A 26,209-nucleotide genomic window follows, 5' to 3' on the forward strand; every position below is an offset into this window, starting at 1 on the left:
AGATTTTTACAAGTTTAAAAAAAATCATCAGGTTTAGCTTGATAACGATGTAAGAGTCAGTGAGCGAGTTTAAGGTTTACGCCACACTCAGCAATATCCAAGCTGTGCGGCGGACTGTAAATAATCGAGTCTGGGCCAGACAATACAGTGATCAGCAACATGAGCAGAGATCTGAGCAGTTAGGATCTGACGTGTCAACCTAGTTAACGAGCCTGACACCTCGATACCGTTAGTCGCCTCTAATAGCGTGTATATCGTTACTGCATGAAGATCACTTATAGCCGGGTTTGCATGGGAGATAACGGTGTAAGGATCCCCGTTTTGCTTGATAAGGGTTCAAGAATCTCTTTCAGTCTTACAAAGAAGTGAGAATCCCCTTTAGCATGATAAGGGTGTAAGAGCCCCCTTTAACTTGATAATGGTGTTAGAATCCCTTTTAGCTTGATAACGGTGTAAGAGTGAGTGAATGAGTTTAGTTTTACACCGCACTCAGCAGTGCTCCAGCTATACGGCGGCGGTCTGTAAATAATAGAGTCTAGACCAGACAATCCAGTGATCAACAATATGAACATCGATCTGCGCTGTTAGGATCCGATGACATGTGTCTACCAAGTTAGCGAGTAATTATATCTGTTCAGGGATTACTCGTCAGTCTAGGGGCAGTTATTATACAGATGACATACCACCTTGTCTGATACGTTCTTTTTGGTGGCGTGGAAAAGATATTTAATTTCGTATTAATGGGTCGCTAGACATAATGCAGTCCGACAAATCAGGACAAAAAGTGGATTCAAAGTACTGCCAGTGTTTTCTTACTATGCAGTGACTTTATTTCAAGCATTTCATAACACCGGTATTAATGTGCCGGTCACATTGCACATGATGTGGTGATTTGTTTTGAACGGATTGGGTAATTACTACACCAGCGAGTTGAATATTGCTGCAATTATTATTGACTATTAATGCCGTCAGGTGACGTGTTGATTTTGTATTGTTAGTTGTAAGGCAAATATGTTTCTCAGTGCGCACTGGTTATGCGGATGTGACGTAGGGTTTGCTTCGTGGACTCGGCGATTAGTGTTATTTCGATGTACAAACTTTCCTGATAAATAACTGATCACAGATTAAGGAGGGATTATATACGACATTCGCTTACATTTTAAGGTAGGGATGATATGTTACTCATTTGACTTGTGTTTGTGTACGTACCTTAATTTGAAAAGATAACAGATCTCATGCGAATCTCTGACATATTTTGACGTTCGAAGCCGGACAGCGACCGTGGTTTCGGTGTGTGAACAAGCGACGAGTCTGGTCACACTTATGTTCAGTCATTGTTTAGGTATGGTTTCAAATACATTGTCTGTGTTGGTACGTACACGTATCAGTACCCATACACCGCCCCCATACACAAATAACCTTCTAAAATCATTAAGACTAATAGAAATTGGGAAACATTAAGAGTTCTTTGCTTCCCAATAATTTACTCTCATAGTCGTATGCAATGCAGTAAGGAAAAGAAGTGACTATGATATATGCATAACAATCATAACATAAACAAATTAGTAATAGTTATTAAAAAATAGTCTATAGAAAAATAAGGATTAGTCACTCTTCTGAATATTACCATTATTACAGTGGTGATATGTTTACATCAGCTGTTCTAATATGAGCCTAATCACTGCTAATAAGCTGCATCTAATTCTTATCTGATTGAACAGCAAAATCTTCATACAGTAACACCAAAATAAAGCACAGCCAAGAAGAGAAGGATTCTTTGGCATGCCAGTTATGGTTAGGCTTTGCTGTGGCGACCCATGATCATGATGATTTGACACTATCAGACCCCGCCCATCATGATTCCAAACTATTCTGAAAGGGAACAAAGGTATCTAGTTAGATGTTGGGACTGGCTCTCTACTTCAGTTTAGATTAACACCACTTTAACAGTATTCCAGCAATATCACAGTGGAGTATACCAGAAATGGGTTTCACACATCATAACCATTTGGGGAATCAAACCCAGGTCCTCAGGGCAGTGAGTGAACACTTTAACCACTAGACTAGAAATAAACTAACTCTTTGTTAAAAAGGCTAAAAAAACTGACATGCATTAACAATTTATGAATACACACTACCATTTTGTGTATTGTACAAACACATTCATTTATTCTATTCATGGATGATTTACACAATTTTCATGTTATAATACACTGATGGCATGAACTATTTCCATGGTTTTAATAGAGTTTATCCTTTATTACATGTGACAGCTGCATGTACCACATGTCACTGAGGAGGATGACTAAAAACACATTGGAACAGCCGGCCAGTCAGTCCGAAATACAGGATTAACTATACTAACATTACCAGTCCGCTCCTACATTTCTGATTTACTACATCTGTCTGTTGTTATAGTGGTTAGCACGTTTGCCTGAAGAGTGGAAGCAGGGATTGGGAAAGGCAAGGACCATTGGCCATTTTGCACATTAGAATAATAAATGGCCCACCAAAATTTTGAAGTTTACTATTGATACAATGGCAGTGTCCCATTCTAAATTCAGGAAATGGCTAATAATCCTGAAAAATGGCCCATTGTCAAAGTTCTCTATCCCAATACCAGTGGAAGGTTGTTGGTATGATCGATCCCCAGACATGTTATCATGGTTATACGAAAACGTTAAAATACAGAATTGTTGTGCGGACCTGGCGTTCATCGTTTCAGCATTAATGGGGAGAAAAAGGACTTTTTGGCTCGGATTTAGTGTAATTTGCATGGGGTTTTCATGCTCAACTGCAGTATGGTATCTAAGTTAACCAACTGTATAAAACAGGCTTAAGTCTGGGCTAGTAAAACTAAAAGCAACTGAGAGACATGGATGTGCTCATACGTCATGAGCAAAATATTCATAAGTATGACATTAGCCTCATTTGACTACACCAATTATGATTTCCACATCAATCAACATGTATGAAACAGATGTGCTTAAGTTACAGTGTGCTTATGATCATGTTCATAATCTAAAGTATTCAATTTCTGTTAAAATTTGGTTGACATATGTAATTAACAGTTCTAGTGTATGTGTAATGGAAATTCACCTATGAACATAGTTATTATTATTACTTATGTTAATCATTTTGGACATGATGATTGTTACAAATTCTAATTTTGGTGGGATTGTAATTTTCAGATCCTTAAAAGCTGAATATCTGACAAAATTTTTGAACAGAAAACAATCTGATCATCTGTAGTGACCAGACCATTTCAAATTTTCATTGCATATTTTAAGCAGTGTTTGCCCTGATGCAGAAAACCTCACATGAATTATCTCAAATGTGCAGTGAATTTAGAAGCTTGTGTCAATTATTTTCATAAGTAACACTTTAAGACATGTTTTTGTGTGACACGCAGAATTCATCAGTCTGTGATGAGGCAGTCGTGTGAATGTGTGACCCCCTCTCAGGTTGTTACTTGTGCACATAACGGGAGACTGTCTCGTGTAAGTCCTCAAATGGTTATTGTTGACTTAGTGTTACTGGGCCCTTAGTTCCAATAATCTAAACTTGTAATTTGCAGTTATTTAAAACTGTTTAGTTCAATGTTTGCTCAGTGATGATTAAATACCTGGCCTGACTTACCTTGGTGGGTTTTTTTCTCAGTCATTGTTAAACACTTGATGCCTTGATTAAATTTGGAAACTAAAGGTGACTCTTAAAACCATATCCATGACACCTGAGAGTCATGTTGCCTCCTAAATGTTTAAATGTTTATACAATGGACAAGCACTGTTAAATTGTACATACATTGTGACATGCACAACATAGATAACTAACCACAATATGTTTATTTTGAATTTTGTCATGAATACAAATTGTATTATGAGGGCCTTTTTTGGTGGGGAGCATAATAGTATTAATACATTATTCCTAGTATGTGACATATTGGCATTGATTGATAGGAATTTAAAAATGTCACAAGTATTTTAGTTACTATGCATAACAAAAGATACTTTCAGTAGTTACAATTAGTTAAAAATAATCCATAAATTATGTGTCAGAAAATTCAGGGGTTTGTTGTCAGCATTCACACCTGCTATGTGTTGATAAGCAAAGATTAAAACAGCTTGTGATAAGAGTTACTTCCCTTTTGTTGTGAGAAGCAAGAGGGAGGAAAATGGCTGATATTGTTGTCAGTACTCATTCATCCCATCGTTATTTTTAACTATGTGTTACCTCCTTGTTTGCAGGTCCCTTTTGAACAGCTCACCTTTCTCCACTACTGTATGACTTGGTTATGTCAAGTCATTTTCAATGATAGCTAGGCGCCGCCGCACCAACTCCGGATCTGATAATCACCAATCTGGGAGTGACCGGAGTGGCTACTCATCTCGCAGCAACATCGTGCAAGACAAACAACAGTCCCCTCGTCCACCATCAAAATTTCAACACGATCCAGACATGACATGCCGAGATCGGACCACAGAGTTTATGTCAGCTGTCAAGTCACAGCAGTCGAGACAGGTATGTGTTCAACTGTGCTTTTCAAGTGTCCACAAAAAGAGTTGCATTTGCAGACGGTCTGATGGATGTCTACAATCCTCAGACCCTTGTGTCCAACTGCACATTTCTCAATGACTTTGACTGAAGTAGTCATATATGCAGCATCATGCATGTTTACTGTTTGAACATTTTATGTTTGTTAGTAATTCCAAGTTATAAAATATAAGAAATGTTAAACCGGAAATATGTATTTCCTTTTTATTCTGTGTCCTGTGAATTTTCAGTTAGTCACACTGACATCTGAAACTTACAAGATGCGATGTCCAGTTACCTGAAACACCTTTAGTGAACACTGCTGTTCTGTATCATTGTACATGCTCTTGCTAAAGCTTCACACTGTTGATGTTGTATGTAGTAAAATCATATGTATGATAGTCTTATGGTTATGAGCCAACGAAGATCTGTGTTAGAATTAGTTAATTAAAAGTTTAACAATGCATGCTGGTTGTACTTATCGACTAACAGTATCACCGGGTGGTCAGACTCGCTGACTTGGTTAACATCATTATATCCAAGTTGCATAGATAGAGTCATGTGATCACTGGATTGCCTGGTGAAGACTTGGATTATTCACAGAATGATTATTAACAGAATGCTGGCTTATACCTGTGATATTGTTGAGTGACCTTACACAGCAACAAATCCAAATCATATTTGTGATATCATGTTTGTCTTGAGAGTATCACTATCAGTTTGACATGTTTTGAGAACTTGTCTTGATGCGATTTGTATTTCACAATTACATAAATTACATAGTTGTGTCATATATTCTGTGTCACATTGTGAAATGTAGTAATTGTTAATCTGATTTCACTCATTCTAGATAAATATTGACAAAAAAGGTGAAACACGTTTTACCTGCTACTTGTAGACATTTTAGTTCTGAAGGCAGGTTGTCTGACAAAATGTCCCAAATGTCATTTGCTCCTGTCTGCACAAATGATACATGAAGCCCAGTGTTGTAGCTAATGAGTTGTGTTTTTCTGGTTTTTAGTCAAATGGAGTCAGTCCCTCTCACAGGAACAGAGACTTGAGACAAAGGAGTCAGTTCACACAAATAGCAAAGTAAGTTGTCTTTCCTTGTTTGTTGTGTGACCCATGAAGGTCCATGGTAGAATAGGCCTTCAGCAACCCATGTTTGCCAGAATAGGTGACTATGCTTGTCGTAAGAGGCGACTAATGGGATTGGGTGGTCAGGTTCGCTGACTTGGTTGACACATGTCATCGGTTCCCAATTGTGCAGATCAATGCTCATACTGTTCATCACTGGATTGTCGGGTCCAGACTTGATTATTTACAGACCACCGCTATATAGCTGGAATATTGCTGAGTGCGGAGTAAAACTTAACTCAATAACTCACTTGTTTGTTGTGTTATTTATATGACTGATGGTCATGCTTGTGATAATGGTGTCACTGTCATATCATGACACTCACACTTGCATTAAGTCTACATAAATCAGATAAAAGTCAGAATTTCATAAACAAAAGTGAATATGCTGAATTCAATCTCTACATTATCGGATTCCCAAACATACTGATGATAACTATTTAAGAGTTTGGCATACAGATGTTGATACAATATTCAGTTGGTGTATGAAATTAGATATCATTGGCAAATGCTTAGATTTATGCTGCATTTTATCTGTCGCATAATCTATCTTGTGATTCTTCGCAGCTATATAGATACATTCAGAGTTGATCAATCAACAGCAGATCTGCTTGTAATAATACTACTCTTGTTTTGACTAGAACAGGATTTCAATTTTCATTGGAATTTTGTATAAACCTATTGCAATCTCTATTCACAATATCGATCCCAATATTGTCAGGTTTATTCTTTGTTATATGGTAGTATTATTACAACAGCAGCAGTATCAACCATGTACTGGTAATTATCAGTTGCTGCAAGACCCGTAAATATCCGGGTGTCAACACCTTGTCTTCATCATCCCATGCTTGTTGTCAGAGGCAGCCAACAGGATTGAGTGGTCAGGCTCACTGACATTCTTGACGCATGTTGTCATATCCCACTAGATTGTCTGGGATATTGCTTAGTGTGGGATTAAATGTTATTAAACAATCAGAACATGCAACAAGTAGGGATTTGGGCATGGGTTAGGGTGTGTGTGTCATTGTGTGCTATTTTGTTATCGTAGGTTGCATAAACGTCAAATAGTCTACATGTTTATTTAACAGTTGTCTTTACTTATTTATTTTCCTGTCTGCAGGAGAATTGGCCGGGATTTGGCAAACACTTTTGCCAAATTGGAAAAATTGACAATATGTAAGTAAATGCTGCCATAGTATTTAGTATTTGAGCAAGATATGAGAAATAACTGAATACTGTAATGTATGTCATAATACATGTGGGTGATGGAATAAAGTAAACTTGTCTTGTTCTGGAAGCTTCATTACTTCCTAAAACCACATTTCCAGTACTGGGAATATGTCCAAAATGACTCTGTAGGAGAGGTTTGAGTCACTGTTTTATTTTAAATCTGTTTAGACCTGTGAACATCCGGGGTAGAATAGGTCTTCAGCAACTCACACTTGCCACAAAAGACTGCTGTTAGAGACTACTAACAAGATTGAGTGGTCAGACTCACTGACTTAGTTGACACATGTCATCGGTTCCCATTTGTGCAGATTGATGTTTATGCTGTTGATCACTGAATTGTCTGGTCCAGATTCAATTATTCGTAGACTGCTGCACATAGCTGGAATATTGTTGAATGCAGTGTAAAACTCACTCACTCACTTTAAACTATTGAAGTCCTTCTTTAAGTGTATGACATACCCTGGGTGGTGTGGAGGCCTACTGTTCATGTGTCATGCTGAAGACCCGAGTTAGGATCCCAACATGGATATAATGTAAGAAAATTTCTTGCATCCCCACCATGATACTGCCAGAATTGTCTTTTCAGTGTAAAACTTTCAATCGCTAAAAGTTTAAAAATTATAATGTATCCAGTAACCAAGGTGATAGGCCTGTTGAAGATATGATATTTTGTAACTGTAGTGGCCAAACGAAAGTCATTATTTGATGACAAGCCAGTGGAGATCCAGGAGTTGACGTACATCATCAAACAGGACATCAACAGCCTCAACAAACAGATAGCTCAGCTCCAGGAGGTATGTGATGGGGAACAGCTGGACAACTAAACAATACCTCTCACATAACAGTGTCAGTTCTGTTAGGGGAGATGCTGCTTTCCTCTTGACCATTGATAATTTATTGCCTTATTTAATGAACTTGAAATGGCACATTAATGGGTAGTACAAGTAGCTATGGATAGAGCAGAGATAACACTCTCCGTTTAACATGGGGCTGAGTTTTATCATCATGGCTATAAATGTGTGAGCATGGTTTTTGAAAATATTTAGATGAACAACCACTAAAGAATTGGTTATGTTTTAATATAAAATGTTAGTGACAATTATGGTAGATTCTCTTATTATATGTGTGAATGATAATTCACAACAAGGATAAAAACAGTGTCGATTTTTGCTTATTTTCTTCATTGAAAAGTTAATATCAGATCAGGCATGAATCTGTAACTGTTTTGTTTTTCTATTTCAGCTGGTGAGGTCTCAGAAAAGCCAAAATGGAAAACATTTGCAATCTCATTCCAACTCCGTTGTGGTGGCACTACAGGTCGGTAGCCATGGTGATTATGTAGTCAGACATGGCATATTTTATTAGTTTAATACTAAAGAAATTTATCTACACCTTCCCAGACACCAGTATTAGGCCCGATAAGTTCCAGATTCAGAAATTCCAATTTCATTTCTACAAATACATGCTTATTGTTATGATTTTGTTGTTTATCTTTATGGACCAGACAGTCTTATGACTGACATCTTCAGCATTGATTTACACAATATGGCTTTGTAACAGTAACTTATTTTCAGTGGAAACAGAGCTAATAAAGATGCTTTCATGTTTAATGTTACGGGTCTGTCAAAGATCAATGTCTTTTCATCTGAAATTCATCAGTATGAGGGTAGGTGGGGTAGCCTAAGGGTTACAGTGTTCGGTCGTCAAGGTGAAGATCCGGGTTTGATTCCCCACATGGTGCAATGTTTTGATGCCTATACCTGGTCTCCCCCACGGTGATGTTGCTGGAATATTGCTAAAAGCGATGTAAAGCCCAGTCACCTCACTCAGTCATCAGTATGATCTTTAATGTTGATACGATCTAATGTTTTACTTGTTTTTTTAACTTGTTACTTTAACTGTATCGCTGATGAGCTGTCACTGTTATGGATAATCCATGATACACCCTGTGTTCCTTCATGTACTTTGTATGCTGATATACTGATATATTTACACTTGAATGTCTAATTTCAGTCCAAACTTGCAAGTATGTCTAATGACTTCAAACAAGTACTGGAAGTACGAACAGAGGTATGGATGAATATGATTATTGTTTACACTACAGTGTTGATTGGTTGATTTTATTTTAATGCTGCACTATGCTATAATCCAGCTGTATGGCACCTGCTTATAAATAATCCTGTCTGAACCAGACAATCAATCAAGTGATCAACAGCATGAGAATCGATCTACGCAATTGGTATACAATGATGTGTCAACCTAATCTGGTTTGTCGCCTCTTATGACAAACATGAGTTACTGACCATCAGTGCTAACCCGAATCTTCACAAGTGTACCATACAGACAGACAGAAGCAGATATGAACTATATGTGATGTAGCACTGATTTGATAGTTCAGAAATATTATCACATAATGTGCTCACATTTCTATGAAAGTTACATGCATCATAAGCTATGTTCATTTTCAGAAAGACGATCTGTGCGACACTTTGTGCTGTTCTTATGCCATGTTGTTGAGATTTTAGTTGTTATGGATATATGACACGTACTTCAGGTATTTATACATCATTTAATGGCTGTCATTTTGTTTCAGAATCTGAAACATCAGAAATCAAGACGAGAACAGTTTTCTGAGTCTGGTGTGTCTTCTTCGCTCCCTCCTTCAGCTCTCAATGGCCACAGTAAGTTGCATACACTATGGAACTGGACATTTGTCACCATGGCAACTAAAAGTGTGATTTGCTGTTTGGATCAGACATTAAAACAATCCAAATTCAACACGGTAGAACCGTATGCTGTTCCGCTTGACACAAGGGACAATCAGCATGTTTTTGTTTTTTTTCTTTTCTTTCGTGAGCAGTTTTAGAGTATCCAGAGTAAGGAACATGGCGATGTGTTTCATGTAGTAGTTGCCATGGTAACTCTGGTTTGATCCCTATTCCAGGATGGACAGTGATTCATTAGAGCAAAGATTGAATCATAGCATGTTTAATTCAAGCAGTAGTGGTAACTATGTCACTAAGTATACCAGAGGGGAGATAATGGTACTTGTTTGTTCATCAAGGTACTTATCATGTTTCTTGTATGTCAGATGGATCAGTGTTGTTGCAAGACGAGGCCAACAGTGGGGATGTGGCCATCAACATGGACGGAATGTCCAACCAGCAGTATCAGAATCAGCTACAGCTCATTGATGAGCAGGTGAGTCACCAGTGTATCAGCATGTTTTGTTAAGTCCAGGTGTGGTCCATGTAAGTCACCTGTCTGCTAGGTCTATGTGTGCCACCACGATGTGTGTGATTAAAGGTTTGTGAGATCCACCCTAGTCAACATGGTCCGTGTGGTTATGTTTATTGCAATGTCTGTGCCAGTAAACATGTCTTTTGTGGTCCATACTTGTCACCATGACATACATGGTCCACCTGAGTCACTATAACATTGTAGTCCATGTGGGTTACCATGACAATCCGTTCCATGAGAGTCACCACAATGTACTTGGTCCACGAGAGTCACCAGAACTAACATGGTCCATGAGAGTCACCAGGATGTATGTGGTCCACGAGAGTCACCATAACTAACATGGCCCATGAGTTACCAGGATGTATGTGGTCTGTGAGAGTCACCATGACTTATGCCCAAATAAGACACCATTTATTGTATGGTCAGTGTTAGTAACCATGTGTGTGGTCCATTAACACCACCACGAATAATGGAGTCCATGTAAGTCACCAAAACTTGTATTGTCCATGTGAGTCACCATCTCACATGTGGGCCATGTGAGTCCCTGTGATTAATGTGAATCACCATTACTGATTTGGTTCATGTGAGTCACCATGACTAATGTGTTCCATGTGAGTCATCATGACTAGTAATATGGCCCATATGAATCACTTTCACTTATATGGTATATGTGAGTCACCATGATTAATGAGAGTCACATTGACTTGTGTCCATGTAAGACACCATGACTTATATGGTCCATGTGAGTCACCCTTACTAATATGGTCCATGTGAGTCACCCTGACTAATGTGGGCCATGTGAGTCACCACAACTAATTTGGTCCATTAGAGTTACCATGACTAGTGTGGTCCATGTGAGTCACCTTGAGTTATATGGTCCATTTGAGATGTCATGAGTTGTTTTATCCACAGAGGTCACTATGATTAGTGTATAGTGTCTTGTGTATAGTTTCTTGTGTTGTGAGATGTCTAATGATTACTGTTCTACCTGTGCGAGAAATAAAATATATCAGCATTCTTGTTGATCTGTTTCAGGATTCTTACATCCAAAGTCGGGCTGAAACCATGCAGAACATTGAGTCCACAATAGTGGAACTTGGATCTATATTTACACAACTAGCTCACATGGTCAAGGAACAAGAAGAAATGGTTACAAGGTGAGTCTTCAAGACATTCATACAGTGGCAATAGGTGACATGTCAGACTGGAGTTGAAACATTGCATTGTTCTCTCACATCTCATGGGGATTCTGGGTTTGAATTGGAACCTATACTGGTCAAAGAAAGTAACTCAGTGGATCAGCTTTGTGACTTGGTGATAGTATCACAGTATCAGTCACTGGATTGTCTTTGTAATCTATGCTGAAAAGCAAAAGAAATGCAACTGTTTTTTCGTTAGGTTTTTATACAGAACACGAAAACATTAACACTTTTATGAGATTTCATATTTTTTAGAACCTGCATTTCTTTGAGTCTTTGAAGGGCATTTAGAAGTATGCATTTCTTTGGCTATTCAGTGTGGTATATTTTAGATACCACTTTCTTGCTAAAGTTCAGATTCTAGTACCTTTGTTGAATTGAGTTCAATCTGGGATCCGAATCCATATCTTTACAGTCAGGCACTTAATCGCATGCACACACAGTCGGCCATCCAACTCAGCCACCGCAGCTTCCAAAATGGCATTGTGTTTTCATATTCTCTAGATTGTCTTGTCCGCGCTTGTATGTTTATATGTTGCTCTCATATTACTGGAATATTTTTGGGAGTGGCATGAAATGAAAATACACCCACTTCAATTTTAAGATCGTGTGACAAGAATATAGACAAGTTGATACACTAATACGGTGTCAGTGTACAATAACCATAGCAGCTGCAAAAAGAAATAGATAAATAAACAGTTCACTTCCGTACTATTTTCAAGCTCTGCATGTTCTTTAGTTAATCATAAACATACAAGATAAGTGATTTGCTTATTACATCACTACTTTCTGTCTATGTGTTTTGCAGGATTGACTCCAATATTGAGGATACCCAAATGAACATTGAGGCAGCTCACAGTGAAATATTGAAATACTTCCAGTCCGTCACCTCAAACCGATGGCTCATGATTAAGATTTTTGCAGTTTTAATTGTATTCTTCATTATATTTGTTGTTTTTATGGCTTAGGTAAAACAACTCAGCGATTTCATATCCCAGTGATCTATTGACTGCAAAGTGAAAACAAATCATGATCCAGCTCAAACTGTTGTGAAGGGAGATAACTCTTCATTCAATCATTGTCTTGCCTAGGTGCTGGTCATTTAATGGTAAAAACTTTGGCAGGAGGATGCCCAAGTCAAATTTGTTTACTAGATCAAATTCAGATCAATACATGGAACGTAATTCTTTCTGTACTTTGATGTTTTCGCAATAAAACAAATTATATATCCCGTGATGATATCGACAATTCTGTGATAGTCAATTTCTTAATTCTGCAGATGGTATAAAGGACATTAAGCCAGAATAATTCAATCATTTGTTTCACAGACATACCTGAATAGTAATTGTCATTGTGTTGTAAAATGTTTGTTTATTTGTTGTTCATTTCTATAGATCTATTTTAATTTTTTTCCCTCCTGCCTTGAGCTGTGTTGGTAAAAAAATCTGAAACAAAAAACTACTTTGCTCTGGCATTCTCTTAAAGGATATATCTGTTATGTTTATGTTGACAGTGATACAATATTTCCTTTTGTCCCTATTTGTCATACTAATTGCTCTAGCGTATGATTCAGGATAAGTTTTATGTATTTTTGTTCCCACAAATACATAATCTGTAATGTGGAACTATTCACACAATGTAAGAATTAACTCCAGTGTCGGGGTAGGGTGAGTTGTAGTGAGATTTACAATATGTTAGACTTGTTCTTCTCCACAGGTTTGTGTAGACAAACTGGGGTGGTGAGTAGCCTAGTGTTTAAAGTGTTTTCTCATCACGCCGGAGACCTGGGTTTGGTTCTACACAGGGATACAATATGTGAAGCCCATTTCTGGCATCCCCAGCTGTGACATTGCTGGAATATCGCTAAAAGCGGTATAAAGCTACATTCACTCACTTGTAGACATCCTGGTTCCAACATGTCAACACTGTGTTTCACCTTCACCTTGTACCAATAGGATCTTGTAGAGCATCAAAAGCTGTACATATTTGCTGGGGATTTCATTATAATTGTTCATATGTACATACCTGTATTTATATTTTTGAATGGGGAAACTTGCATGTCGTACTTTCACAGACCAAGAACCTATTTTCTTCCTTCAAACATTGTTGATCTGACTCTATGTATTCTGAAGTGTGTTCTTGCTTGGTCAAACACTGGTCTGTCAAACTTCCATATCTTGAATTGACGATTTTCTTGAAGTTTAAGATGGGTCCCTGTATATTCTGTATTTTGACATCATTTTGCATTTGTAGTTAAACCTGTGGTAACTTAAAGTAGTTACCTAAATCACATCAACCCCGGTAACTTAAACTAATTTGGTAGGTCCATTCAAACCCTAGTAAATAAATGTAGTAACATGGGTCCAGTGTAGTTGTATGGGTCCTTTCAAACCTCAGTAACTTAAAGTAGTTATGTTGGTCCTTTCAACCACTGGTTATGAAGACGTGTTTTATGTAGGTCCTTTCAACCTAGGTAACCTGAGTCCTTGTGTAGGTCCTTTCAACCCCTGGTAACTTGGAGTACTTACGTAGGTCCTTTAACTCCAGGTAACTTGGAGTGCTTATGTTGGTCATTTCAACCCCCAGATAACTTGGAGTACTTACATAGGTCCCTACAACCCCAGGTAACTCGGAGTACTTATGTAGGTCCCTTCAACCCCAGGTAACTCGGAGTACTTATATAGGTCCTTTCAACCCCTGGTAACTTGGAGTTCTAGTGTACGTCCTTTTGACCCCTGGTTACTTGGATGTACATATGTAGGCCCCATGAACTTTGACACCTCAGTGTTTGACTGTATTGTGTACAGAGTAATGTGATGATTCTTTTAAATCACTGGACAATGAGGGCTATAAGTAATACAAGAAATGAGTGGGGATGAGAATTTTCCATGGAATTTGATACACAAGGGATTACATTGCAAGAAGCATGTAATATGTAGTCCCTCTGAACCCTGGCTTACTTTCAGTGTTTAGATTCCATATAAGATTCCAAGACAATCATTTGTAGTGATGACAAGTTGCTACAACTGTATTAGTGAGGTTGTTCATACTGTATCTTCTTTGTAAAATATATTCTCGAAATTAAATCTCAAGATGATGAGTAAGATGCATGAGTCCCAGGTCATTGGTTGTTAACTTGTTGATAAATTGTACTTCTGAGATAAGGGAGTAGAATAATGTATGTAAGATAAACTGGATGTTAATCAGGGCTTGATTTAAAGAAGTCTATTTAGCTTGCACCAGTGAACACCTAGTACTACAAGACAAAACCAGGTTACACCCTTGTTCCATAAATAATTATATCTGGATAAATGTAGTTGTGAGGTCATTAATGACTGTCTTAGTGCAACCTGTGTGGCAGGGTCATCAATATCAACTGTCATGTAATACAAAATGATTGTCACAGTTAAGTAATATATAAATATAACGTGATGTGATGATGTGGTAATGTGGTAGTTAAAGTGCAGTGATAACTGAAGCTATTAGCACTGACAGTTATCTTGAGTAATCACCGTTTGATGACGTCATGTCACAAAAATGCATGACAAATCAAACATGATTATTAGTAATGCAGTTTTGAAAACATGCCTAAGAGGCATAGGCATTGAAGAAACATTAAGAGTAAGGCATGACTTATTTTGAAATTTCTGCCTTGCATGTAGATGAAATACGAGGTTGCACTAGTGCATGTTATATCTTATTAAATCAAGCCCTGTATAATGCAAGTCAAATGTGATTAAAATGTTTTACCATTTATAGCTGTAAATATATTTGTGTGGTAAATTTGTACAGATGGCATGTGTTGAGACAGGTGGAAACATGTAACTCTCGACATAAATAAAGTCAGAATCTTGCAGCAAAGTGTTCTGTCATTGTATGATCAGTCACATTGTGTATCTGTGGCACATTCAGGGAAGGGCAACACAAACTGCACATCCTGAAGCTGAAATTTCTCTTCTATTACTGTAAAGGAGATACAACATGCCGACAACAGTATTGATTCAACACTTACAAGTGACAGTGATAATGCAACATATGTCATATTTGGGATTTCACTTTCTTAGTAAAGTACAAATTCTAGTACTTTTTTCGGTTGAGTCCCATCCGGGATTCCAGTCGTGGTGGCTGAGCGGGCTAGGCGGCTGACTTTGTGTGCTGGCGATTAGGTGCCTGACTCTGAGGGTGCGGGTTCGAATCCCGGATGGGACTCAACCGAAAAAAGTACTAGAATTTGTACTTTACTAAGAAAGTGAAATCCCAAATATGACATATGTTGCATTTGACCACTTTCTAAATGGCATCGTGTAATCATGACAGTGATAATATATGTATGCTGTAGCTTTGCAGTAGAATTAGCTAATGGTCCACCAGACCCTAGCTAACTTGATTTTGTGTTTGAGCTCATAATTTTGACTACCATAGTTACCAAGTAGTCTTGTCTACATCACAAGGACAACAAAGGCTCCACATTGAGATGGACAAACTAACTTCACTGTCACTTAAAACGAAAATTGAAAAAGAACATGCTCCTTAATATTCCTGCTCCTTAACCTATTCTGTTCAGTGTAATGTCAGTGCTGTGCTGCACATCTTCTGAACAAAATTGTAGAATATGAGTAAGGTCCATGCTGAATAAAATGGAATAATGATCATGAATGTTTGGGAGGTTATGTCCAATAAATAGTCTGCTTAGATGGATTTTTAACCGAAAATGACAATATTCATGGTCACGTTTTTGTTTGGGTTGTACTTTTACGGATACGATAAAATCAAGTGTTATCATCAATTGAAAAAGATTATTGGGGAAGAATGCAAGGTCAGTGTACGACATTTGCCATCTCTTTCATTTGATTAATTACCCATTTACAGACCTGTAAAGGAGCATTGGTTATGGGTCTAATTCCATTGACTCTGGTTGGGAATGACTGTTTCATGTCAGACTTTGCAATTACATGCCAATAAATTGCAATTGTAAAACAACATGATTGTGTGTTATATTTACACAATTAGTAATAATACAGCAGTATCTGGGATGGTAATGTCCAACACACAAAATAGCTCACTAAACTGTGGAAACAACGCATTGTTCAAAGAACAGAGGAAGCACTTCCCTGTTCAGCAAACAATGCCTCAATAAACAGTTGAAATGTTGGCATGCTCAGTGGAAGCATTGACCTGTTCAATAAACAGTGCATTGCTCCCAAGACTGAGGAAGTACGTTAGTGGAGACAATGGCATACTAACCAATCTGTGCAAGCATTGTCCCGTGAAACAAGCAGTGGAAACAGTGCTCTGCTCACAAAACGTGAAATACATGTCGTGGAAACAATGGCATGCTCAGTAAACTGTGGAAGCTTTGTCCCGTGAAACAAGCAGTGGAAACAGAGCTCTGCTCACAAAACGGGAAATACATGTCGTGGAAACAATGGCATGCTCAGTAAACTGTGGAAGCGTTGTCCCGTGAAACAAGCAGTGGAAACAGTGCTCTGCTCACAAAACGGGAAATACATGTCGTGGGTACAATGACATGTTCACTAAACTGTGGAAGCATTGTCCTGTTCAACAAACAGTGAAAACACTGCTTTAGAAACAATTCCCAGGTCACTAAACAGTTGAAACAATTTCCCGGGCACCAAACAAAGGAACAATGCCCAATTAATCAAACAGTGGGAACAATTCCAGTATAACCAAACAGTGGAAACAACTCCCTCTTCACCAAGCAGAAGAAAAAAATCACTGGTCCTCAAATAAATGACAACAAATCCCTATTTATTAATCAAGGAAACATATATTCTGTTCGCTAAACGCTGGAAACAATGCCCATTTAACCATTCAGGAAACAAATTCGTGTTAATCACAAGGGGGAACAATCCCCTTTTCACCTAATATCGAAAACATTACCTGTACATACATAACAATTCCTTGTTCACAAAGCAGGTGGAACAATACCTGGTGCTCAAACAGTGGAAACAAACCTATTCAAAGAAACTATAGCCACTTCATAAAACAGAGAAGCAATGGCCTGTTCGCGAAACTGAAGCAGTGACACCTTGTTTATCAATCAGAGTTCACGTGTAAACCCCTCCAGAAAAAAGGCTTCTCGAATAATATATTCAACAAGATGGATCCATAGGACCGTTCAACAGGTTCAGCATCTTGCAGCCACACCCACCTGTACATTGAAGTTGAAGGTCCACGAAAACGATTTAGTCTCGGCCAATTTGCAGCTTTGATTTGATGAAGAGCTATTACTGCAGAAACCTAATGCTTTTAAAGTGCCCATACCTTTATGGGGAACTCAAAGATATTCCACAATAATATAATCATATAAATAGTTTGCTTCTACTGTAACGTTCATTAAAATGTGCAGGCCTTAGTTTTAGTAATCTGCAATGATAAACACAGAGTTACACATAACATGGTCATGACACTGTGAGCATCGATACTGAATCGCAATGGGGATACGACGGCATGTGTCACACAAGTGAGCGGCCATCCGACCATCCGATCACATTACAGTTCCTTCTTATGACAACATGTCCCACCAGTCAACCACCAGATAAGACGATTCTTCTGCAGCCAGCAGGCATTAGCGTTCTGTTTCAGAAAGGCAAGGTCACACAGAACTTCCTCCACGCCACAGGCAAACCGCCATCACAACAAAGGATCCGTCTCCGTTATTCTACCAGATCTGTTGATCCATATGTAGAGACACCCACATTGGTGGAACGTCCCGCCCGCTCCCACTATAAATTAAAGAATACAAAACCTCAGTCCAGAAAAAAGACTTCACATCCGCCATAGCCGACCATACCCAAGCCAACCCTGACCATGCCATCCTATAGCACAACATCGAAATTCTGGAAATCAGACTTCAAAATTCGGAAACTCCTTAATTTGGCTTAAACCGTTTGTTTTGACCTGAAAGCTAGATTAACCACATTTGCCCTGAATGGATGGGACTTTACACACAAGCCTGTCTCATACTCTAACCTTTCAGCCTGACCCTTTTCCAGTGATCCAAAAATAGAGCCACTATTGCCCCACTCTGAGCTCAATGGGGCTAATTCAGAATATACGAAGCTATATGTTGCTATCAAAATGTACTATTGGTCAGTGGGATCACTGACTGTATTTTAACAAATTACGGCGAAATACGTTGTTCTTACTATAAGACACAAAATTACTTTGCTTATCAAATTAATAGAGCAAAAACAATTTCCTTACAATGAAAGAGGCAGTGCCTGTTCGCAAAAGAAAAACGAGTATTCGATTTCCTTCAAATTTCGAACTCAATTGTGGTCATCAAACCAGTGTCGATTCGAGTTACTTCCCTTGATTTAATGTTTATGTTTTCGTTCATGCACATGTTCTTGGTTCTGTGAACATGCCGTGAGTTGCAACCGTTATCACTGAAAGGCGGTAACACTGAGGAAGTAAATTGTGTATCTGACTCAACACAATAGCCACGTTCTATATGACCTCGTCAATTTGTTCCGGGTCGGGGATATACATACCCACATTTGGCGGTGGTCTGAAGTGCCACGCCCACCTGCTCATGGAAATGCATCATCAGAAGTCTATATCAACTGACTGAGAACACGATACACATGTACGATGTTTTGCAAAACATTTTCTGGTAACAAAATATGAATTATTGTATATAAAGGAAAATCGATCGCTTGAACTTGTACAAATTAACCGGGGAATCCGCCTTCGGTTCTGTTATACTCCGCTAAGATTTTCATACTGGCCCGCTTCATGTGAAGTGCAGTGCAGATTTACTTCAAGAATCTATTGCAGAAAACATGGGGGAGTTGAGCTGTGTGAATACAGTTCAGTATAAAAAAAAGTTTAAAAAGAACAGCGCAGCAGTGTCATCAATAACGCATCTATAATACACGTACTGGGTATCAACCATGCATAGAGAATTACTGACAAATTTGGGAACAATGTTAGTTGTTTGTTAACAAATGATGGAGTAATGGAAAGTTTACACACTTATAATGACTTTCAATACAAGTGATAATGATATTATCATGTATTATTCTAGAATTAATTATTGATACATTGTATGCTGATGGTGTACTAGGCTGGGAGATAAAGATGAAAGGGTCGAAGCCTGGTGTCTCCTGTGCCCGTCCTGTCCCATCCTCGCCCAGTCACCAGAGGTATCATGCCTGCCTACCTCTCCCTGAGTCCATATTCTACTGGGTGACTGGAATTGGCAGCATCATTTACACCTTCTATATCGTGCACCAGGAGTCCCAGAGTAAGAGCAAGCCAGTCATATGGCACTATCCCATTTGAATGACTTTGTCATGTTAAGTGTGTAAGGTAGAGGTGGAGGAGGAGGGTGTGTGTGTGGTGTGTGTCGTGTGTGTGGTGGCATGTCTGTCTGTCAAACAGGAAAAGAGAGGTAATCGGGACTCAGGTTACAGGCCTTGTTTTGTTTCAATATATCTGAATGAGTAATTGTCTTAGTTTCAAACATGAATGTTCATATATACAGTAATAACAGTGCATCTTTACACTCAGGTCACTATGCCACTAAGTGTTGGCCTAGCATTAATAAAGACAATACCTGTGGACAAGGGTTAGGTGAAGAAAAGCAATATCCTTTTAGACTATATTTATAATGAACTAGCATTTTATCAAACTGACTGATCTCACAGATTATAATCCCAGGCTCTTAATGCATACATCAGATGCAATGTGTATGATGAACAAGTGGTCTCTTGTTGTTCCTTAAACCTTTCCTCCAAACCATATATTAAATGAACAGAATAGAGCAGGATTCAGAGAGCAAACTGTGTTTACAGATTTAGTTACTGCAACAGGATTTTCAATAACAAATCATGGGGTGTTCATTATGTCTACTGTTTATGTTTCAGAATTCTTCATAAGTCTCAACAAGGAAGATTTTGTGGATGGATGGAACATTCTTCCTTATAAGAAGGTAAATTTCTTCACTCTTTTTTGTAGATTCAATTCTTTGTTAAAGCAAATTATTATGAATTTCTGATGTTTAACAAATATTCAGTGATTCGTTTTGTTGCAGGATATTTCAAATTTTGAGTGGAACTTTTGGTCAAGCTACTTCTGGGAGATTCTGCCATGGGGAATTGGTCATGTGATCATAGCTCGGACAGTTGACACTTACTGCTTCCACGTAGGTAACTCATGTAGAACAGCTAAACTTTGACAACATACCTCACCATTATCCTACATCCTTGTAATGTAGTCAGGGAAAGAAAATTCCCTGTAAGGCCTAAAGGCCAAACCTTGATATAATGCCAAAATGCCAAGTGAATCTGACTTGTTTATTTTCAGCTGCATGTACCTTCTTATAACAACTCTATCAAGAGGTTGTCTAACTTCCTTAGCTACATTGTTATTGTCGTTGATTTCTAGCTTCGTAAGCCAGTGTTTCTGACGTACTCCCTCATGAGCCTGTCGTATCTCCTGGGCTACCGGACAGTGTTGTTCTTCATCTCACACGGGTGTATCTGCTACCTGGCGTCCTCGATCGGCAGCTTTCTCCTAGTATGGATCGTTAGTCTCCTACTGTTGTCTACTCTAAACTACAACAGCTTCACTCCTTGGATGGTAAGTGCAAGCAATGAGTACATTTTGGTCCCAAGATGTTTCGCTGAATTTGGAATTTGTGTAGCTTTTTGCACTGTTTTTGTACTGAATGTATGTTCAGTAAAATGTTACACATCCATTCTGTCTGTTGATCTGTCAATCCCTTCCCACAATCTCTCCTCAGTCTGTTCCTTAGTGTACACATCCATGAGTCCAACCAATCTATCCTTCATCTGTGTACACTTTTTGAGACCTTACATGTCCAACATCCAACACAAAACAAAAGGCTTGGAATGCTGTAATTTGCACTCCTGCCAGGCCAAGAAAATATTACTTTACACGTTATATTTCCGTTTTGATGTTATGTACCGTTAGTTACTAGTGAAAATGCAGACTGATTTCTGATTCAGTTTGAATCTTTTAACATATTGCAGCCCAGTGTGTTTATTTATCAGTCATAGTCTCAAGGATGAAATTAAATGTAGTAGCATATTTTGAGATATTTATTGGGGAATGGGCTGCTTAGTTGTCTAGAGTGTCATTCCTTGTGGGTGGTAGAAGCCTGGGTTTGAATCCCACTTCTCCCTGACGAAGTTGCTAGGTTTGTTAGTACCATATTCATGATAAACATCTGTGACCTGCATCGCTGTGGTCACTCCTCGCATGTTTGATATGACTGCTGTTCTGATAGCATCAAACTCACTCACTCACCCACATTTAATGTTTTACCTCCCACACATTTCAGAAACATTTATGTGCGATTCCTTCGGATCCAACTGACAGTGGATACTACTTCTTCATCTTTGTCTTGGCCCTGGTTGTTCTGAGATACACAAGCTTTTGTCTGGAACGCAGCAAATATGTCCAAGCAAGGGCAAATAACTCTCATCGACAGAACCCAAAGGAAGATAACTGCTTTTCAATTCCTGATCTGCTGCTCTACATTTTCTATCTGCCTATCTTCTTCACTGGACCTCTCCTCACGTATGACCAGTTCAAAGTACAGGTAAGGAAAGAAAAGTAGGTCAGTAGGTCAGGACAAATCAAACACACTGAAATGTGTATATAAAATTTGATTAAATGAAAGCATGCAAAGATTATTAGACTATTGATATTCAGTAACCTATGCTTGTCATAAGAAGCAACTAGCAGGATCGGAAGGTCAGGCTTGCTGACTTGGTTGACATGTCAACAGTTCCCAGTTGCACGGATCGATGCTCATGCTGTTGATCAGTGGTTTGTCTGATTCGATTGTTTACAGACCACTGCCATTTAGCTGGAATATTGCGGAGTGCAACATAAAACTAAACTGAATCACTCACTCACATTTTATCACAGAAAAATGTCAGTGCATCATGAATATTTTATAGCTTTGACTTAGAGATAAATGTGCTTTGTTGTCAATTTGCAGTGTCAATTTGCAGGTTTCTGAAGTTGATCCTATATACAGGATTTTCATTCAAACGGACCTTATACATAAATGAGTATTTTTTCCTGATATGGTCAACAGCAAGAACAGGATGTAGCATAGATTTGATACCTGTGGCAGACCAGTGAGAGTTTATAGTGTCAAGGTAGAACTGAGGATAAAGATGTCTGACTGTTGTCTTTTGTTTGTACCCTTGTTTGTATTTGGAATAAATAATGACAACTCACTTTCAGATCTCTTCTCCACCCTCATGTTGGAACACAAACAGGATACTCCAGACCTTGGGTAACTTCATGCGGGTGTTTTTCTGGTCTGCATTCATTGAGCTGTCTCACCACTTTCTCTACCATGCTGCTTTGCTGCGGTCACCAGCAGTGATGGAGCAGGTGTCGTTGTGGTGTCTGCTTGGCATCGGGTACATCGAGGGGCAGTACTTTATGGTCAATTACCTCGTCCTGTATGGCCTTCCAGCCCAGGTTGCCAAGCTTGATGACATTGATGCACCCAAGGAACCCAAGTGTATTTCATACATATATCGCTACTCCGACATGTGGAAGTAAGTGACAGACACTGATATAAAACAGATCCTTTTTATCCCCTTGACATGTAAAGGAGGGTGATATAGATGATGTTTCCTCTGTCTGTCTGTCTGTCGGTCGGTCCATCCAAAGTCATTTTCTTTCTGGAGCATAACTGAAAAAATGTTCAATATTTTTCAACAATGCTTGGTAGATATATCAATTGAAACTTAAAGTGGAATCTTTCACTATTTTACAGATTTTTGTCATTTTATTGTTCTTGGTTGAAATGGATACATTCTGAACTCTCAACAGGGAGGGGTTAACTTTGTTTCCAGAGCACAACTTGAAAACCATTCAAAATGTTCTGCAAGACTTATGCACATATTGCGCATTTATGTTTTTCATGATTTAACAACTCTTGTTTGTTTTACCTATGCAGCTCAAATTTAAGACATATCATGTAAATTACAAATATGCCTATCAAGAGAGGAGTAGTATATTTACTTTTCTCCGACTTGCATTGGTAGCCCAGTAAGGGACTGTAGTTCAGTGTATAGGGTTACATACCTTAGGGATTCCAGGATCTGTTGATTTGGACTCTTTCACGTCTTTGGGGATTTAGATTGTTTTGCCTTACTCCCAGAGAAACAATGTTCATAGCAACTTTAAATATGTTTAGTGCCTCACTTGTGCATATGTCAGTAATCAGTAAACAGAGAGAGCAAAGTTTTTTTTGTATCAGTGCTGTTCAGATTTGATTTTTAACAGTTAATGAATTCATAGTTGTATGTGTTTTCTCTTTAATAAACTATGCATCATTACAGGTACTTTGACAGAGGCTTATACACATTCTTAAGAAAGTAAGTGTTTCACAGTTCACAGATCTTTTGTGTGTAATGACAACTTAAATCTGATTTCATTAACAATCAGCAATTTGTAAAATTTAAATGATAATAGTAATAATAGTTCATTTATAAAGTGCATATTTACATGCATAATGCATGCTCAAAACACTAATGTCAGAACAAAAAGACTTTTTGTAAAAAGCATAAGAGAAAGTTCTTTGACCAAGTTTAAGTGGAATATTGCTACAATAGATTGTAAATTTGACCTTTCAAGGTCCCAGTTTTGGAGTTCTAACACTGTTTGTAATCTATAACACCAGCTACATCTATATCCCCTTGGGCGGATCCCAAGCCGGAATGCTGATGCGTCTCCTGGCATCCATGATGTGCTTCCTCTACATCTACGTGTGGCACGGCCAGGAGAAGTACCTCCTCCTATGGACCATGAGCAACTTCTGTGGCTGCTCATTGGAGCTCATTGGCAGCCATGTGGAGAAAAATGTCATGGTCATCCACATAAAGGTATTGTATATGTGAAATGTCTGTTTGAAACAGAATTTTTCTCCTGACCATAAGGATGTATGTGCTTTTGTGTCTGGGCCCTGTTATTTAGTCTAGTGAATGAATTGGTTTTAACACTGCTTGAACAGTTGCCAGTTTTAGGGACCGTTCCTTATTTATGGCTCGGCGGAATGATAATTTGTATGAAGAAGACTGTACAATGTAAATGGCACCCCATATCCTAACTAAGTTTATTGGCAAAGCAGGTGGGAACGCACACACAACCACCAATGACCTGAATGATCACCAAATCCCTGTGTCCTATAATTTGAAGCTGCCAAATTCATAGAAAGCTGCTGGGAGAAGAACAGAGAGCCTTTTTACCCTGTGTCATGAAGATGATCCTTCTCCTCCACCCACAGACTGCCTACCTGTCCCCTGCGATGGTGAGGAGAGTCCACTGTGCCCTCTACACACCTCTGTTCCTCATGTCTGTGTTTGCCGTCTTCTACTTCTTCAGTGGTCTGACAGTTGGGGACATCTTTGTCAGGAGACTTGTCACACATGGTGAGTAGATGCAAGCAGGGCAACATTTAAAATGTTACCACAAAGTGAGTAGACACAAGTAGGGCAATGTTTACAATGCTAGCACAAGGTGAGTAGATACAATTTGGACAATATTTACAATGTTACCACATGGTGCTCAAAGTAGGGTAACCCATGAAGGTCCATGGTAGAATAGGTCTTCAGCAACCCGTGCTTGCCAGAACAGGTGACTATGCTTGTCATAATAGGCGACTAACAGGATCGGGTGGTCAGGCTCGCTGTCTTAGTTGACACATGTCATCGGTTCCCAATTGTGCAGATTGATGCTCATGTTGTTGATCACTGGATTGTCTGGTCCAGACTCGATTATTTTCAGACCGCCGCCATATAGCTGGAATATTGCCAAGTGTGGTGTAAAACTAAACTCACTCACTCAAAGTAGGGTAATATACACAATGTTACCACAGGCTGAGCAGATGACAGTAGGACATCAATACTGGTGTATGTTTAGTAGGCTGAAGAAGTATAATCTGTCTCACATTATAACTCTTACCATGTGTGATAACCTGTTCTCCTGTATACAGCCTCTATGAAGACCCGGATGCTGATGTACGGAGTGATCTATGTGAACATTCAGAATGCCATGGAGATTGAGAGATGGGCTGCTCTTAAAACTAAGCAGCACTCCTCCTGAGTCAACAACCAGAATGGCAGCTGATCAACACAGACACACATGGAGAAGCAAGGAAAGCAGCAAAATAGGAACACTATCACACAGTATAGGGTTTGACAGAATGATTTTTCTTGCGAACTTTACCTCTCCTTCTTATGCAACCCCGTAAAAATTCCTAACTGGACATGAAAACTATGGCAATATTAAACAATGAAGAATGTCATGGCGATCTTTTGTGCAACAATATTCAGTGTTAACTGTCTGGGGTACAAGATTTTAGCCTTGCTTGCCTAAAATGTGTGTGCATCTTTTTCAGTAGATTTACACTCATCATTCCAAAGGTCTGGGTTTGATTCAAGGTACAGTGTTTATACCTACTGTTCATGTCCACCATCCATGACATTATTGAAATATTGCACAATCTGTAAGCCTGTTTCCTTGACTGATCCACAAACCAAAGGTCTGTGACCTTTATGCTGTACCGAGGGAGACAGCACTGTGTTTATAAGGTGCTTTCTGTGTGTTAAAGTCATTGTTTCTGACTGTGACCTTGACCTGACAAGCAACTCCAGTATGTCCGGTGCGTGATTTCTTGACTTGCATTGGCATTGCTCTGAGAAGTATCCCTAATGTGCTGTTACTAGCACCGCTTGTGGAATGAAACCAGATTTCGACAGATTCCATAACTGGCTTCAGTTTCATCACGAACCTTCCTCAATGGACTTGAGAGTGTATGAACATAGCATTCCCCTACAGCATTCGTTATT

The 26,209-nt window shown here is 38.7% G+C and overlaps 2 protein-coding genes across 3 annotated transcripts; both read left to right on the forward strand.

The window, feature by feature from the left end:
* Positions 1 to 1,004: 1,004 nt before the first annotated feature.
* Positions 1,005 to 15,195, forward strand: LOC137294057 (syntaxin-5-like). 2 transcript variants are annotated; one of them, XR_010957502.1, is made up of 12 exons: positions 1,019 to 1,164; positions 4,248 to 4,521; positions 5,555 to 5,625; positions 6,791 to 6,846; positions 7,582 to 7,694; positions 8,143 to 8,217; positions 8,914 to 8,970; positions 9,494 to 9,581; positions 9,992 to 10,101; positions 11,176 to 11,297; positions 12,148 to 13,908; positions 13,948 to 15,195. XR_010957502.1 is itself a non-coding variant. In XM_067824984.1 (11 exons), the coding sequence occupies exons 2-11, from the start codon at positions 4,312 to 4,314 to the stop codon at positions 12,305 to 12,307; spliced, it is 1,062 nt and encodes a 353-aa protein (XP_067681085.1). In that variant the 5' UTR covers positions 1,005 to 1,164; positions 4,248 to 4,311; the 3' UTR covers positions 12,308 to 15,195. The 2 variants fall into 2 exon arrangements, 1 of the variants encoding a protein (XP_067681085.1); XM_067824984.1 differs by having other exon boundaries at positions 1,005 to 1,164; positions 12,148 to 15,195.
* Positions 15,196 to 19,445: 4,250 nt separating this feature from the next.
* LOC137294184 (protein-cysteine N-palmitoyltransferase HHAT-like) lies at positions 19,446 to 25,521 on the forward strand. Its single transcript, XM_067825176.1, has 10 exons — positions 19,446 to 19,611; positions 20,234 to 20,298; positions 20,401 to 20,511; positions 20,754 to 20,948; positions 21,673 to 21,933; positions 22,590 to 22,912; positions 23,702 to 23,737; positions 24,043 to 24,244; positions 24,646 to 24,790; positions 25,354 to 25,521. Exons 1-10 carry the CDS (start codon positions 19,446 to 19,448, stop codon positions 25,461 to 25,463), a joined length of 1,614 nt encoding a protein of 537 aa, XP_067681277.1. The 3' UTR covers positions 25,464 to 25,521.
* The last annotated feature ends 688 nt before the right edge of the window (positions 25,522 to 26,209 follow it).

Source organism: Haliotis asinina, chromosome 8 (genome assembly GCF_037392515.1).
Source record: "Haliotis asinina isolate JCU_RB_2024 chromosome 8, JCU_Hal_asi_v2, whole genome shotgun sequence".
NCBI lineage: Eukaryota > Metazoa > Mollusca > Gastropoda > Lepetellida > Haliotidae > Haliotis > Haliotis asinina.

What these genes read in the sequence shown, in the direction of transcription:
- LOC137294057 (XM_067824984.1), top strand. Translation starts at nt 4,312, where the DNA reads ATGATAGCTAGGCGCCGCCGCACCAACTCCGGATCTGATAATCACCAA. An exon ending in CAGTTCACACAAATAGCAAA is followed by an intron (nt 5,626 to 6,790) that starts GTAAGTTGTCTT and finishes TCCTGTCTGCAG; the next exon opens with GAGAATTGGCCGGGATTTGG. An exon ending in CAAGAAGAAATGGTTACAAG is followed by an intron (nt 11,298 to 12,147) that starts GTGAGTCTTCAA and finishes TGTGTTTTGCAG; the next exon opens with GATTGACTCCAATATTGAGG.
- LOC137294184 (XM_067825176.1), top strand. Translation starts at nt 19,446, where the DNA reads ATGAAAGGGTCGAAGCCTGGTGTCTCCTGTGCCCGTCCTGTCCCATCC. An exon ending in CGTGCACCAGGAGTCCCAGA is followed by an intron (nt 19,612 to 20,233) that starts GTAAGAGCAAGC and finishes TTTATGTTTCAG; the next exon opens with AATTCTTCATAAGTCTCAAC. An exon ending in ATGACCAGTTCAAAGTACAG is followed by an intron (nt 21,934 to 22,589) that starts GTAAGGAAAGAA and finishes ACTCACTTTCAG; the next exon opens with ATCTCTTCTCCACCCTCATG.